The 16,888-nt window shown below is 39.7% G+C and overlaps 1 protein-coding gene across 2 annotated transcripts in view; it reads right to left on the bottom strand.

Moving 5' to 3' along the window:
• Window positions 1-16,177, bottom strand: part of arrdc1b (arrestin domain containing 1b) — a 46,451-nt gene extending 30,274 nt beyond the window's left edge. For both annotated transcript variants that reach the window (XM_033976329.2, XM_055225689.1), the window contains exon 1: window positions 15,967-16,177. In XM_033976329.2, the coding sequence (XP_033832220.1) occupies window positions 15,967-16,084 (118 nt within the window). In that variant the 5' untranslated portion in view covers window positions 16,085-16,177. The remainder of the gene's footprint in view (window positions 1-15,966) is intronic.
• Window positions 16,178-16,888: the final 711 nt, after the last annotated feature.

Here is a 16,888-nt window from a genome sequence, read left to right as displayed (position 1 = left end):
CTCCTCAGTCATTCACATCCTCAGCTCTGTGCTCAAACAGGAAGTGGCTGCTATAATAAAAGTGTGTGTGTGTGTATGTGTGTGTGCGGGGGTGTGGGTGTGCGGGGGTGTGTGTGTGTGGGAATAAGGCATTATCTATCACACAGCTGTCTGGACCGTCAGGGAGGCTCCACTCTGATAGTGCAAAAAGATTCTGTTCATTTTAAAAAGGTACTGACTTAAGTGTTTTGTTCGATTTGATCCAAAAATATAAAAAAATTAAGGTTGTGCAAAGGTGTAGATGCAAAATTAGAATAAGAATTATATCATCTTAATCTAAAAATATATATAAAATCAATTAACAAACCGTTTTTCAAGGTATATTTTTACCAGGTTTCTGAATGATGAAAAATTCAGATCGTCGCCATAGCGATTAAAGAGAGGGTACTGCGCAAGACGGACTTTTTTGGTTGGTGGTTTTATGTCGCACATGCATGTTTGAGTAATCTAGTGATCTCTCGTACTGTCCAAGCTCTCCTTATCGTTAGCAGTACAAAAATATAAAAGAAAAATACAAAAATACAACGTTACAATTTGACATAGCTGATACGATATGGAGTAGTTTCATTAAAAGGATCCATGCTGACTGTGTTGCGGTAGCGCTCTGAAGGGGGAGTGACTTAGTGCAGAGAGCAAGAAGGGGAGAAACTGCAACTAGTTCGATAGCTGAATATATCTGACATTTTCGGCAAATAAATGAAAAAATGAACTATTAATTCTCTATAGATGTGCAATATCCCGTCTTTAACAATTTATTATGTCTTTTGAACGGTGAAACGTCCTCAAAATGTCACCTATAAGGAGGAAGCTAACCCACACAAACAGCCTTCCTCCAGCTGTGACAGAGCCCGCACTTGACTTCGCTAAAGCCGGACTTGGGAACCTGCGTGTGCTCGGTTCACACTGTAATCCCGCTGCTCTTTTGAGAGGAGCAGATGATTCGAAGCAGGCCCGGTCGGGAGATTATAGCCCGTCTACTCATTTAGCTCACCTCACAGCCGACGCTTTATCACAGTCACAGAGGAGCAGAGCTGCAGAGGCCTGTCGGAAACAAGACACAGCAATCTGATTAAGCCATTCTTATTCACCAAACTGGATTAAAGCTCTGGTAAGGTCAAGGAAACGCAGGCACTAACCAGACAACAGGGAGGGAAGTGGAGAGGGGGTGAGGCTGGGTCGAGTTCTGTTACCATAGACGTTTTCTAAGGCTGGCAAAATAGAGATCAAGCGATATGTTTTTTTTCATGGCCGACGTGATACTGATTGTTTAGAAGACAGAGCAACCAGTGGCCGATTTTTTTATTTTTGAGGCGATACGTATGGCCAATTTTGATCATTTTCCCCAAATTATGTCATATAAACTTACTTCAAACTCCCCCCCCCAGCTCTTTTTTACCACAAACCTAAGAGAGCTCTTTAGTCATGTTCTGTGCAGCCATCTCTTCATACTAAAGTGTTAATATAAAGCTTTGTGCGTATGTTTTAGGCAGCAGATCAACTAAAAAAAGCCAAACATCAGTCTATCTCTATCGCAGTAAAACCAAGGTTCTCTATTAGATAATATATTAGTATTTTTTGAGTAACAGGAGAGTTTAATGAAATTCTGTGGAACATTGCAGGCAAGTGTCTGGATTCTCAACCAGAAAAGCTACATGGTGCAACTTTAAGAACAAAAATGCAGTTTTTTTGTTCCTGTACTGGCATCATGTATTGACAGTGTTAATATTGATATTGAAACTAGAAAAACTGGACAGATGGATCACTTGTAAAGCTCATTATCTCTACAGGAGTCACACAGAACAGGCCTTTTATTGATACTTCGCACGCTAAGGGGGCTCTACATGCATCTCTGTGGTGGAATGTTCAGCGGTTACCATGGTGACGCAACGCACACGTCAACGCACACTGTCGCAAAGTTAAAAGAAAAATACAAAACGGATTTAAACAACACATTTCCAGGAGCCTGAGATCAACACGAGCATTCACGGTGCTGTTTAGGAGTTTGATTTTTAACAAAAAGGTGAAAGGGACTACGTGAAAAGCTGTTGGCTAATGCTAGGCAGCTTGTGACTATGATTTTATGTGTGAGAGACTTGTTTAACGGCACAAATCAGCTCACCTGTTGTAGTTCCAACAGAGGCAGTTCTTTATGGTCAGATGGTGGTAAAATAAAGGTCAGATTAAGCTTCAGTCAGAGTGAAGCCTACAGTTAGTGGAAAATATGAACTCACTGCCCGTCTGAATCAGTATTCCTTCTAATGAGCGATGCTGATGCTGTGGGGGCATGGTAGAGCGTCTTGCAAAAAGATATCTGCATAAAACATGACCAAACAGCTCTCTTATAAGTGTGTGCTAAAAAAAAAGACAGTGGGTGAGTTTTTAGTATAACTTTCAATTCAATAATTTGGGAAAAGTCATCAAAATCTGCCCAAAAATATCGGTAGACCTTATCAACTATCGACACTGACCATGAAAAAACCCACAGTGGTCAAACTTTACTGACAAAATATTCAAATTCTACACATGTTGAGGCTTAGCGAAAAGTATTTTTAGTTAGTTTATTCAAGCCGGAACCGAGCGTGGCCCGAAACCCCCGCTGCCTCGTGAGCAGCGTGGGACGGCTAATGTTTACTCTGAGATAAGGCCGTTTCAGAGCGCAGGGCCAGTTTCAGTGAAGGTTTGTGAGCGTTTGTGCCGTGCTCACATCCGTCTGTCACAGGAGACTCTTCTTCCCACACAGCTGCTCAGACTGTCTGTCACTATCACTAAAACAAGCTGTCAGAGAACTGTTCACACCCGCTCATGTGCTCATAGGTAAAAGTACACTAGTACACAGGTATACGGGTACACAGGTACAGTCTGCCTATCTCTATCACTACAACAGGCTGCTCACACCTGCTCATACACAGTGACAGGGATACAAGTTGCCTGACCTGTCAAGACTACATGTTTTTACCGTTTAATATTTCAAAAACACATATATTCTGGAGCCGGGTCCTGTCTTTGCGAGTTCACGTGAGCTTGACTGACAAATGCACCAATCAAACAGAGAAACGCATGGTCCGTACAACTCAAAACAAACGTGAAATCAATGATGCGATGATATTCAAGAGGAGTCGTCTTCTGCATTTGAGAGACTCGTGTTACGACGACTGTGGGACACGGGACTGATGCACTACACACTACAGTCTGGTTTGAGAGTCTGCTGTGTTTGAACAGAAAGTAGGAGGTTCACTGCCTTAGATCCAGAATAAAACACTTCTCCAGACAGGTAGATAAGTCCATATTACAGTGGTCCCTCGTTTATCTCGGGCGTTACGTTCTAAAAATAACCCGCAATAGGCTAAATCCACAAAGTATCAGTTTTTTTTGCAGTTATTCTATATGTTTTGCAGCTGTAAAACCCCTCACCACACACTTTATACACTTTTGTCACACAGGCATTAACATTTTCTCACATTCTCAAAGTTCAAATCTTCGTAGGCGCCTTTGTCGGTGCAGAAAGTTTCATCGACACTGTGGGTTTGGTCGGGGAGAAAACAAATTGCAACCATACAGCACTTCAGAGTCACACTGTGATCCAACGTTTATGTAAATTTGTCTGAACACATTCTGTACTGTACAGGAGACACGGCACGGAGGAGACTGATGGACAATGGTCTACAGTCCCTCAGCCAATCAGGACGCAGAACACAATGCAAGATTATACTAAAAAATCAGGTGAAACTGAAAGGTGAACTGCCATATACCGAGGGACAACTGTATAACAAATGGGGCCGCTTATGAGGGAAAAGAAAGGAAAAAAATAGCACAGGAAACTGAAAAACAGCAGATTTCATAGCATTGGCTGTTAATCTGCGGTGAGAGAAATATGATTTTGTTTGTAAATAATAGATGACCAATGAGCTTCTTTGTTTCACATGCATCAGTGAAAAACACAAATTTGATTGCGTGAAGGTGTTCGGTTTAAACAGATATTTGGGATTTTCCAGAATTCATTTGGCAAGAATTCAAGTACACTCTTATTCTCCTGTCCTGACTGACTATGACTGCATAAAAAAAAAACTCCATCAGACCACAGTTCACGCCGCTGAGACGAGAGACACTGAGAGAAGCTGTCAGTCAGAGCTTTAGCACAGAGGGCGCTACCATCCTGACTCATGCTCATAAGACACAGCAAATCACACTGTACTTTACAACTTAAAGGAACAATGCCAAATTTGTACTATCTGAAAAACGTTAAAAAAAAAAACCTAGTTCATTTTAAACAGTTTGCAGAGGTCCAAAGTTATTCCTCACTTACCTTATGCATTTAAAACATCCTAATTATTCACCGCGATGAGTTTATAAGCATGTTTCGCAACTTTCAGGGATGAGAGCGGAGTTTTGCCATCACGGTAAGTTACAAGTTAGTAACAATTAGCAAGTTAGAAGTGCACTTCCTGATCATCAGATAATAAAATGCTGCTGACACAACACAACTGACTTATACTGACATCAACTGACATTAATACAATATATCTGTACTGGGATTAAGATAAATTTTGCTCAAACACATGGAAAGAAATCGGTTACAGGCTCTTTAAATATGAAACAATATGGCTGTCAAAAAAGTTTAACAGACTTGGAGTGATGGGGCACAATGAGACGATTAAATATACTGTAATACTGTTTGCTCAGTGTGGGGAATGAGCTATAAAAGATCTGTCAAACATTATAAATAAAACTAAAGCTGTGCCAATTAAGCATTAGTGTCTTTGTTTCTGTAAATTAGAGTCTGGAGTATATTGACTTGACGAAGTGCACACAAGTATCCATCTTTTATGCACAGGTGAAAGAAAATATGACAAAGCCCAAACAAAGGCTCTGTGACTGTGGGAAGAGAGGAGGTGGGCAGGGCAGTATCAGGTGGCTCCGTCTGCGTCTGAGAGAGACTGAGGCTAATGTGAGCCCGCACCAGCCTCCTCCCTGTCCTCTGCGTCCACCGTGCTGGGGATATGTGGCTCTTCTGTAAAGTACTGGAACAAAAATGATTCAAGATTTAGGGGTGGGCAATAATAACAAAATTGGACACATTTTCTTGATCTCGATGGTGATATTCTTCAGACAATATTATGGGGATCCATCAGAAATGTGATAAAATTTGCCTGTAAATGTCTTGGTTGAGGTACTGAACAAAAAGTGAATGGACTGTACTCAAAGCAGGAGTCTCAAACTCGTGGCCCGGGGGCAAATTGAAGCCCACGAGACGATATTTTGTGGCCCGCAGGACAATATGAAAGTTTAATGTTAGTGTGGCGTTACCATGTTGCGTGTAGAAGGTTCCGCCAAATCAGTAAACCCCAAACACACGTGTCACTCGCGCTGTCGTCTCAAAAGATTCAATAAATAACAATGTATATCCATAAAATCCACAAGTATTGGTATATTTCTTCATGTATGTTGAAAACAGCGATGACTTTTGAGAAGATTTTAACAAAGCTTTCTTTGGGGAATACCTGATGTGGCCCAGCTTCACCTGGACTCTGCCTCCTGTGTCCCCCAGATAATTTGAGTTTGAGACCTCTGACTTAAAGGAACTATATGTAAAATTTAGATTTTACATTTCACAAACATGACCTCACTGTGCTCCCTGTTACGACATAAAAGTGTTCAAATCAAATATAGCTTTTACTGATAACAATTGTAATGCTGATTTATTCTTAATTACAAAAACATTGATTTTTTTGATTGCCAAGTTTTTCTGTTATAATTTGATGTTTTGTTTGTTTCAATGCTGGAATCCAGTTGGTTTAAACCTAAAAAGACTCTGTCTGAAACCCCAGCACCTGCAGCTAGGCCTGTCACTATAACAAACTTTGAAGTACGATATATTGTTGAAGAAAATATAGACCATAAATTACTATATTGCAACTAATTCATGCCAATGACGATCACCCTAAAGCAGGATATTCCCCCCAAAACACAAACTACAATAAAAAAACAGCAGAATTAAACACTTAAGTTGTTATTTTGCATCTATAATAAGTCATAGAAGTTATTTATTCAACGCTCTACAGCTCAGATCTTATCATAGTACAGGAAACTAACAAGTACAAAGAAAAAGTACACAAGATAAATATCGACCCCGATCGTTAAAAACTATTGTTCCATCTATCACATATTGAACAAACAACGTATATATTTATTATCATACCTGCAGCCAATCATTAATCAGTGCTACAAAACAGTTCCTTGAAACACAAAACTGCAGTAATATCACTTTATATATCTTCATAAAAATCTAATCTTTGATCGCCTGTCTTAAAATCATACGTACATCATCAATAAGGGAAATATTATGGAAAATGTGTTTTAATGAGCTTGTTATAACCATGTTTTAAGAGTTGTATTTTGATTTATTCAAGCGTGAAGCCAATGAGCAATAGGTTTCATTAATATTTCATGCGTGTTTTGACATATATTCAAACATACATTTATGGCTGCAAGATGAATCACAACTGAATCGAAATTGCAATTACCATAATCTTCTACAAAAACAACAAGATATCCTGTCTTATTTTGCAAAAAACATGTTCTCCTATTAGTTTGTCATTTCATATTACATTATTATTAAACATAAATCGCAAATCTAATCGTTCAGCCCTATACTTACACTACTTGCACATGGAGCGGCCAACGGTCCTGCACCACCCTTATTGGCCCATAGTATGCTCCTAATGTGTAAGTAATGTGTTTTGAGTAGGTTACTCTCATGGCTGTGCTGTAATGACCGCCTCAGTGCGATCGATATCAGAGCCATCTAATGCATTCTATCATCAATAATACAACGCGCCCGACTTTAGCCTCTGCTCTCGCCTCCCGCAAAACCATCGGAGTTTCATATCTGGACAGATTTATTTCATAGACAACATTTTGGTAACAGCACACTCTGCTCACGTGAGGACATAAATAACAGGCTAAAAAAGGGCCAGTTTGGAGCCGGGGTGTGTAAGCTGATAGTCTGTTTGGGAGACACCAGACCACGCAAACTTTCACTCAATAAAGACAGTCCCTGCTAGACGTATGGATTTAAACATAATGCAGTCAGTTCAATACATGTGAGCCAAAACATTATGACCACCGTTGATTCGAAGAGCAGGTTTGATTTAGGATGGGACTTTTTTTTTTTTTGGGAGACTTTGAAGATCAAGTATTAAAAGAAACTACAAAATAAGGTTACTTTGCATTGTCCACGTAGACAAGTGGACAAAGTGAGAGCTCGGCTACAGTCAAATGAAGCTCATCGAGGATAGCGGTTATAGCGGCGAACCAGAAGCCGAGTTCCATCATAGCAACCAAAGAGCCAATCCAGAGCGAGGCTTTTGAAGGTAACGCCTCTTCCCACAACGCTGTCAATCAAACCTGTTGCTAACGCCATTAGGAGTGACCTCTGGGAATTAAGACGCCTGATTTGTCTGTTATTCATGTTCTTATCTTGATTTACGGACACGATAGCAAAATAAAAATAGCAGGATCATGTAAAGCAGGATAATATAAACATTCTAAGACCAAAATGACGAGCCTGACAGCAGACGTAACATAGATTCTGGATGGAGCCAGAAGTGCGCCCGTGCTCACTTCATATTTGGAACGTGGCAGCTAGCAGGTTAGCTACAGTATGTCCATTTATATATACAGTCTATGGTTCTACAATGGGAAATTTGAGTTTGAGCCATGCTTTAGCCAAGTTACAGGTTGACTGCTTGGCTCTGGAGTCTTTGGAGCTTTTCGTTGGCATAACCTCAGCCTGGCATAGTCTCAGTTTGACGCTTCGGTTGGTGATTCTGCAGAAATTTGCTGTTTCTCAGCCCTTGTTCTCTTTTTTGCTTGTAAAATGCATTCACCTCCTGTCAATCGCAATTATAAGAAATCAGGGAGATCACTTAAAGGTCCTATAATACTCAACATTGACTCTTTGTGAGGTTTTAGCCATGTTATAAGGCTGTTACCTCCTTAAAAACATACTTGGAGTTGTGTTTTGTTTCATTCACACATGTTTGTGCAACTCTTTACTATTAGTCTGTCTACTTGCACAAACTTAATTTATCAATACTCAAACTGCCTAAAACGTTTCCTTCTGTTACTCCTTTCCTTTCATGTGACAGATGCTGTGGAACTGTTCTAGTACATTATATTCAAAAGCCTATTTGATACTTTGTCCAAAATTCTTAATAAACCACTTAAGCTCGTCCAACACTTGTCCTTTTTGCGGTGAAGTCGGCAGCTGTCGAACTCTCAAACCCTCAAGTCAGTGTGAGACGTTTTGGGATGCTGGTGGAGCGCAGATTCATTTTGCTAAACTGGAAACAAAAAAAGACTCTCTTCTCAATCCATGTTAACGAAAGACATTTACGATTTCAAAAAATAAGATACTTACTTAAGGGTAATTTCAGATCATTTTGTTCAACGTGGCGACCATTTATAGATGTGTATAACTGTGCAAATGTGTAATTACTGAGCTGAAAAGGAGTTATTTGGTGAATCCTTTTGCTGTTCACTGACCTCTGTTTTGTTTTGTTTTATTTTGGTCATCTATATTACATTGAAAAAAGGGAAAAAAAGAAATCAGGGAGACTGGATATGGTCCCACGTATTTGTAAAGTATTGCCAAAGTGTGTGGTCTTGGTGAAACAGGCAAATAGATTCATGGTCTGGAGTTCCTATAGGATTAATCTATTTCAGGTAACCCATCCAGACACAGGTAGAACACGCAGACTCCATACAGAAAGCCGTCTGGGAATCTTTCTTCTACATCTTTATTTATACACAGGAATCCAATGAGAGCACTTGGGCTCTTTTTCATGGGTGCCCTGTTTAAAATGCAAAGCAAGCAGAAAAACAAAGTATCCAAGTCTAAAAAAACATTAAAAACAGCTGCAGGAGTTTGTATAAAAGGTCATTACCAGATTATAAAATTGCGATTGTGTCACCAACGTATCCAGTTTTGCTTTTCCTTTGATTGTATTCCATTTTTGTGAAGCAGAACAACTAAAATCCCTCTTTCCTGTGTCAGTTTTGTTGCAGCTGGTCCTTAGTTTTACGCAGCCATGTCCAAATTATACTGTTCCTGTTTTCACTGAATGATAAGTTGATATTTTACTGCATCCACGCTACAACCTACTAACACTGTTCTGTCCTGAAAAGCCCTGACTCAAGCCCTGACTCAAGCCCTGAACAAGGAACCTCTTCAGACTACAATCTGCCCACTGGTCAAAACATGAATGAACTTACACACAAAAACAGGACATGGCCTGCCCCGACAGAGGGTTACAGAGAAGTGCACAGTGAGTCAGACATGGAAATCAGACATGTGAATACGAGAGAGGCTGATGTCAGCGAACGCATCACACTGCTGCTGTCGGCGGTGATGGTGGTGGTGCATTTGTGGTACATTAACAGACAGCGTGAAAGCCTAAACTAAGAGGGTAGGGCTCTACTCGCTACAGTCAGCAGGAAGTAGGAGACGGGCAATTACTGCAGTAAGAGTATTTGATAAAAGTACTGATCTGGGTGCAGACAAATTCAGAAAAAGTACAAGTCTTAATAGTACCAGTTTTGACACTACAATGTTAATAAATAATGCATTTTTCTGTAAATTTCAGCAAAAAAATATAAGATAAAGGGCATTGAAAAGGTCCAACTTTGTCCTAGTTTGTTGTTCAGTCGCTTATTTAAAAGAGAATTGCGTTTTGAATCTAGTTTTAGCATCGATTTGTATCTAGGTGTTGAATTTTACAATCCCAGAAAACTATTGTTGAACGTGTAATACAAAAAAGGCAAATAACTGTTACGAATGGTGTGAAAATCTCCACGTTCTGCAGCTGGTGTGAAACTTTGTGGGTGTTTTTTAGTTTCTTTTTCAATTTCTGTGAACACATTGGTTCGTGTGGAGACTGTCTGACCTCGCATACAAGTTTTTCTCGTTTTCAGGACATGGACAGACCAATGCATCATGTGAAAGCTCAGAACCTCCAGATTTTTTCTCACTGAGCTGCACCAGCCACAAATGTTTAATCTTATTACTTCACTGGAATTGGCTCCACAAACTTGTCATATTAATCTCAGGTCCTTTCAGTTGACAACAATCACCTCTTAAGAGTTGAATAAGGAGGCTCTCTGGAGCTATTGTGAAGCAGGAAATTCAGTTTTTTTTGTTTGTGCTGACAGATTGTGCCAGTTTTTGTTTCATGTGAATAAACCAAGTATTAAAGAGCGAGTATTTTACTTAAGAAAAGATAAGACAATCCTTTATTGTCTCTCATGGGGGACATTTGTCTTGGAACAAGGGTCACATGCTTTAAAAGAGAGAAAAGACATCACAGCAACAACATAAACATGAATAAATACGAGACCAAGTACAAGCAGGAGCGATACACCATCAGGGAGCTTTAAGTCACTCTGTGCAAACCCTTCACAGTCTTTTGTTCTACTGTTGAGTGCACATCCCTACGTTTGTCGAAGTGTGCAACAGTTGCCTGCATTGTACTTCTATGGGGTATAACAGCTACCACATAACATATTTAGATCACCATGTTACCTTTTATAGTTTTGAAAATGCTATATCCGCAGGAAAACGCAAATGCCATGTACTAATAACACGTTTTATAAGTTTCGCTTTCGTTTTGTCGCTCTGAGTCTCACTCCTATTTGCCCTCCGCGCTCGATGTGCAATCAGCGTGCATCCTGTTAATGAAACTACTGCACATCGCATCAAGTTTGTCAAGCTGCTGCGTATGAATTTGTATCGTTTTTGTAAATTTATGTAGGATTGTCGTGTGGGAGCATTGGATGACGTACGCTTGTGGGTTCAAACATGCACGGATGTCATCGAAAAGCTCTTCAAGCGTGTTTTTGATGAGGGAACAACATTATCACATGGTAGAATGCGCAAAAAAATTGATTTTTTCCGTAATACGCCCTCTTTAACAATAAACCAGGGCAACAAATCTGCAATCTGACAGTTAAACAGCAAATTATCATAGAGTTCAGACCTGTTCTCCAGCTCCATTTTAAACTATTGGGACGTTAATGTTTTAATATGTGTGGATGTGTTTTGTTAATTAAAATTTTGGACTTAAGAACCATTATGTCTGCCCAAAATTGAAAAAAAAATATAAGGATTTTGGTTTTCGGTTACAGTTTCCATAGTTTCTTCTCCACGTTTTAGATTTGGACTAAACAGGACGCGATGACCTCACACCCTCACACCTCAGCGCCCATACTGACCTTAACTCTGTAACACCATCTGTCTCGGGGCCACACAGCATTCTGGGTAATCACCTCACACTGTCCGGCGCACAGGTCAGAGCGCGACCATTAAATACGATAGAGGCGTTACCAAATATGATGATTTAAAAAGCTTGAAAGATGTAATTTATAGTGAACAAATAGTTTATTAAGAAGGATTCAAGTCAACCCTCCCTTTGCTCTCCGTGCTAAGTCACTCCCCCTTCAGAACACCATCACAACATAATCAACATGCATAATAATGAAACTACTGCACATCGCGTCAGGTTTGTGAAGTTGTAGTGTACAGTTTTGCATCATCTTTTTGTTTATTTATGGAGAATTGTCGTGTGAGAGCGTGGGTGATGTAGCCTTGTGGGCGGAGCTTTCGACATAATCTAACAGCTAACCGTAAGGAGGCTTGAATAGGGCCCAGGAGAAACATGAATGACGTCTTAAATTTCTTCAGGGATGTTTCTGATGAGGAAACAACGATGTAACATGGTAGAAAGCTAAAAAAAAAATATCGCATTTGCATAACACCCGCTCTTCAACCATAAGCCTTAATTATTCTTAAAGGTACAGCGACTTTCTGGAGGCGGCTCATCACCTGCACGATTCCACGGAAATAGAAAGTTAAAACCATCCTTCATACTGTGGAAGATTATAGCCAAAGGAACAACATTTCCATGGAGACAAGAAGGAGGACAAGTCGAATTTGAGGAAACGCAAGCCTGATCACAGTAAAGACGCATGCTTTTCACAGAGTTACACACTGTAGCTTGAATAAACTGTCTATGATCAATTACGTCTTTGTTTACTCTTTATACGGGATGTAAATAAAGTGTTACCGTGATTTCATATGGAAGAAGCAGCAGCGCCAGTGGATTGAGTGTTGTTTTAGCGAGCTTTCACTGCGATGGTGCTAAGGTACATCATATAGAAACTATGAGCTTATCACAAAGCAATAGACATATAAATATGCAAAGTATTACTACAGTGTGTCATGAGGAAGTACTTTTGAACATACAATGAGGCAGCAACTTTTTTAAATAGGGAAGAACATGGCTTCATTCGGTGAAAAACTTACACGGTTAACATGATTCTTGCTCTTTAAATGTGCACTATGTAACTTTTCTAGTGGAGGGTTTCCCAGTTTGCTTGTCTCCATGGAGATGTGATTGCTTCAAATGTTCTACAGTGTTACATTAAACTTATCTAAACTTATTTAACTATGTATCTATTCAACTACATTATTTATAGCTTTGAAAAAACTAAATTTTTCCTGTTTTAGGTCAATTAAGATTACTGAAAATTATTAGTATTTTATTGCTAAATGCCAGAATAATAATTAATTTTTAGACATTTTTTCTGTTAACCTAAAACAGGAAAAGTTTAGCCTGATTTCATGTCAGACAATAAGAAAAAAAAGCGTATGTGTCTTTTTATATCATGGTTTCAACTGTAGATATGTTTAAATAGAGTAGCAGTAACATCTCCATAGAGACAAATGGCAGATCCTCCAGAAAAGTTACAGACTGCCCCTTTAAACTAACTTCTAACGCTTAGGTTTTCCATCCTTTCACTAATGGTCTATGTGATCTGTGACCCATGTGACTCGCCCTATCAAAACAGCAGGTTAATCAGTGACTTTGGCCCCTCGGTTTCCGTACATCATCGTTATCGCACATGGACCATCACATAACTGCATCAGCATAACTCACCGGTTATTAAGTCACTCAGAACACGATTTACGTCACAGCGTCTTTAGTAAACTCTCACCTCATTAGATATCACCTACGAGCGAGCTGCCAGCCAATGACACGAGGAAATATCCAACTTACCGAGCTCATTATATCGCTGAAGCAAACATAGACGATAAACGGTAATATTGAAACTAGTTTAGGCCAATGATACAACCAAAGAGCAGATTTAAACCACAAAAACTATTCTAAGCGCACACAACTGTTAAGAATGAAACACTTCGTACTTAGTTTGCATCTGTAACGAGTCATAAAACTCATTCATTCAAGCTTAGATTTCATCATATAGCCAAAAAAAACAACCAAAAATGCCCAAGTAACGCAAAAAAATCTATATTTAACTTCAGACTTTGTAATAATTAGGAGTTTAGTTTTGAAACATAATGAGATGAAAATGTGAAGATCGCTTTTAAGTCAATTTAAAAGCAATATTTGCACTAAGAACGATAAAACTATGCACCTCAAAGTGACATTACAGATTCATAAAACTCATAATCGGAAAAGTTACTACTGGTTGTCTTTTTGAGCGATTTGTGATGGAATAATTCTGAAAAACATTTTGATTAATACCTCTAATATGAGATAGGTAGGTGCCATAGTGATGAATACTAGTCTATGTGTCTTATATTTGTTCTGATACAGCTCAAGATCATTCAGGAAAGGTTCATTTCTGTCCTGCGAATCGTCTACAGTACCTTTTTTAAACCGGTAAGAACACAGGCTGCAAACCGTACCTTTAACTCTTGTTTCCCTGTCTCATTTTCAGTCCCACCTTCCCTCAGCTGTGTGGGCAGTCCTCCATGTAAACAGTGTCTGTCCATTAACATTCCTGGGAGCCAAAAAAAGCCACTTGGAGCTGATAGTGGCTCTTTATTATCACAGAACAATCCCCCGCAAACATCACCGCTCACAAAAGCCCCTTTGTGTCCCCGCTGGAAACCCCACGGCTCCTCTGCACCTCGCTCACCTGCTTCACCTCATGGGAGTTTTAGTTGTTTCAGCAGAGTACAGCTTTACGCTCATTGTAGACACATTAGCAGACTTAAATGGTCTGAACAGCACCTGTACTTGGATCAGAGGTAAAAAAAAGAGTTAGGAATGACACAAAAACTAGGTGCCACGCAGAGAAAGTCCAAACGTGTAACAGGTGTCAGGTTAGGAATAGAAGAAAAGACTGTGTGAGATTCAAATCCATCAATCCTGACTCGATACTGATACTTTTATGTAAATATCAATGCTAATTAACATATGCAAATTTTACGGCCTGGCATCAAAGCAGAAACCTGGACTGATCCATCTCATGTCAGGTGTTCTGTGTGTCCTTTAAAACAGGTCTGAAGCTCTTTTTATATTGAAATGACTTCGCCCAAGAGGTTAGATCTGGGTTATATCAAGAAAAAACCCAAAAAGTACTTCATATTTGATGTTGCATAGATACCAGAAAGTGCAGTATCGCCCATCCCTAACTCAAAGTCCCCAAAAGACAAAAGGACGGGATAGTATTTGATATGAAAAGTTAAAACTGGGGGTGAATAGTATGAAGTTACTGCTACGAACAACATACTTGAACGTAAATACAGAGCAACTTGGTTATAAGTTATAATTGTGTTACAGTGCTGGTTTTATCTCCAAAAACGTGAACTTTATGATGACTTTGAAACTCTTAAACATGTGAGCTTTTGATTCTTTTTGTACTGAGCCAAGGGGGATTTTGTCTAACACTGTATACATGTTATTGATACGCTGCACTACAGGAAACACATCTGAACAGAGCCCCACCGCACATGAAAAATGATAACGATTTGTTTTACAGTTGCAGTCAGAGAAATCGGGTCAGAGCAAGGGTGTTTCCGCTATATCTGTAATTAAGGATAAAGCTGACAGATTCTCTCAAGACCACATCAGAACTGAGAGTAAACCTGAAACCAAACCAGGACTAGACCAGGACTAAAACAAGACAAGAACAGGACCAAACCAAGTCTTCAGTTGGATTCAAACTTGGTTAAAGCTGTGCCAAAGAAGGATCAAAGTGTGACAGATTCTCTAAAGACCACAAAAACTGAGATTAAACTCAGACTAAACCTGAAACCAAACCAGGACTAGACCAGGACTTAAACAGGACGAGAACAAGACCAAACCAAGTAGATTCAAACTTGACTAAAGCTAGGACCAAAACAGGACCAAAGTGTGACAGAGTCTCTAAAAACCACAAAAACTGAGACTAAACTGGGACTAAACCTGAAACCAAACCAGGACTAGACTAAGACTAAAACGGGACAAGAACAGGACAAAACCAAGTCTTCAATTTGATCAAAACTTGGGCCAAAGAAGGACCAAAGTGTGAACCACCAAGTCTAAATCCGGACTAAACTGAGCTCAAACCAGAACAAAATAATTTAAATGAATGTAAATTATAACTCAACTTAATCTGCAGAAAAACAAAACAATTACCAGTAAGAACATAGAAAACTAGAAGGAGGTAATCATGATGCATCCAAACAAAATAAGTGGACACAACGACACTGCGCATTAACAACAGTGCAATTACGGACCTGTTGTTCTGGCGCAATAAACCATTTGTGTGTCGTGATAATGATGATAAAGACGTGATGGGAACGCGGTGTCAGGGAGAGGATGTGGTCAGAGCACTTCACTTTCCAGTACGCTTTCATTCGAGGGCGTCTTTATGGGCACCCAGGGGCACCGTACCGCGCAAGATCAACAGTCACCAGTTCAACCAGACTTTAAACGCAACCAAAACACAATCCCTCCCAGTCAGTGCACTCCCAAAGCCCACAGCAGCCATGTACCAACACAAAAAAGTAACTTCTTCACAGCCACAGCGACGTAAACGACAAAATCCCAAATGCGTAAAAAGCGGAATCCTGGTTGTTACCTTTGTACTGCAGCGAGTTGGCCGTCCTTATTTTGAGTGTTCCCGTGATAGACTCCCCCGGGCTGTACACCACCTTGTTGTTGGTGAAAGTGATGTCAAATTCTTGCAGTTTGCCCATGTCTGCTCTGCGCGCTACGGCGGACAGTCTGCGCGTAATGAGAGCGCAGCAGAGAGAGCGCGAGCGATGCTGGCGCTGCGCTCACCTGCTCCGGACCCCCTCCCCCACAGGCCCCTGACGTCATGGGACCAGCGCCCAATCACGGCTCTGGGAACAAGGGAGTTATGGAAATATATGTAAAGTCAGATTTTTGTGGGTATAGTAGTAGGTAGACTAAAAAGGTAAAGAATGATGTGGAATCTGGATATCTGGAGATGGATTTATTATTTTAAAATCTGGAGGTTTTAACACAAAAGACACATTGGGTTTTATGTATATTTATTATTTCTTTCCAAGCTGATTCAGAAGAGACTTTACCTATTATAAATAAATATGTGTAGTATATATATAACAAAATATTAAAGAGAGGTATTTTACTTCTATGGGGTATTAACTGCTAACACATATCTAGATCATCAGGTTAACTTTTACCTTTTTTATGATCCAAAAGTTGTTAAAATTGAGTGTTTGAGTTGAAGTGAGTGAACATTCTGAAGGAGGAGGTAGATTAATATGGGGTATTAGCTGCAAACACATCACCATGTTACCTTTTGGAGTTTTGAAAATGCTTTATTCACTGAAAACAATGAATTAACATGTTTTATAATTTTAGCTTTCATTTTTGAGTCTCCCCTCCCTTTTGCTCTCTGTGTTAAGTCCCTCTCCCTTCAGAGCACTATCGCAGCACAGTCGACGTGCATCCTGCTGATGAAACTACTGCACATCACATCCATCCAAACCTTGGGATATGATAAACAAAGGAAA

Source organism: Periophthalmus magnuspinnatus, chromosome 12, assembly GCF_009829125.3.
Source record: "Periophthalmus magnuspinnatus isolate fPerMag1 chromosome 12, fPerMag1.2.pri, whole genome shotgun sequence".
Lineage (NCBI taxonomy): Eukaryota > Metazoa > Chordata > Actinopteri > Gobiiformes > Gobiidae > Periophthalmus > Periophthalmus magnuspinnatus.
The sequence above is the reverse complement of the archived record's forward strand: the minus strand, read 5'-3'. Positions and strand labels throughout refer to the sequence as shown.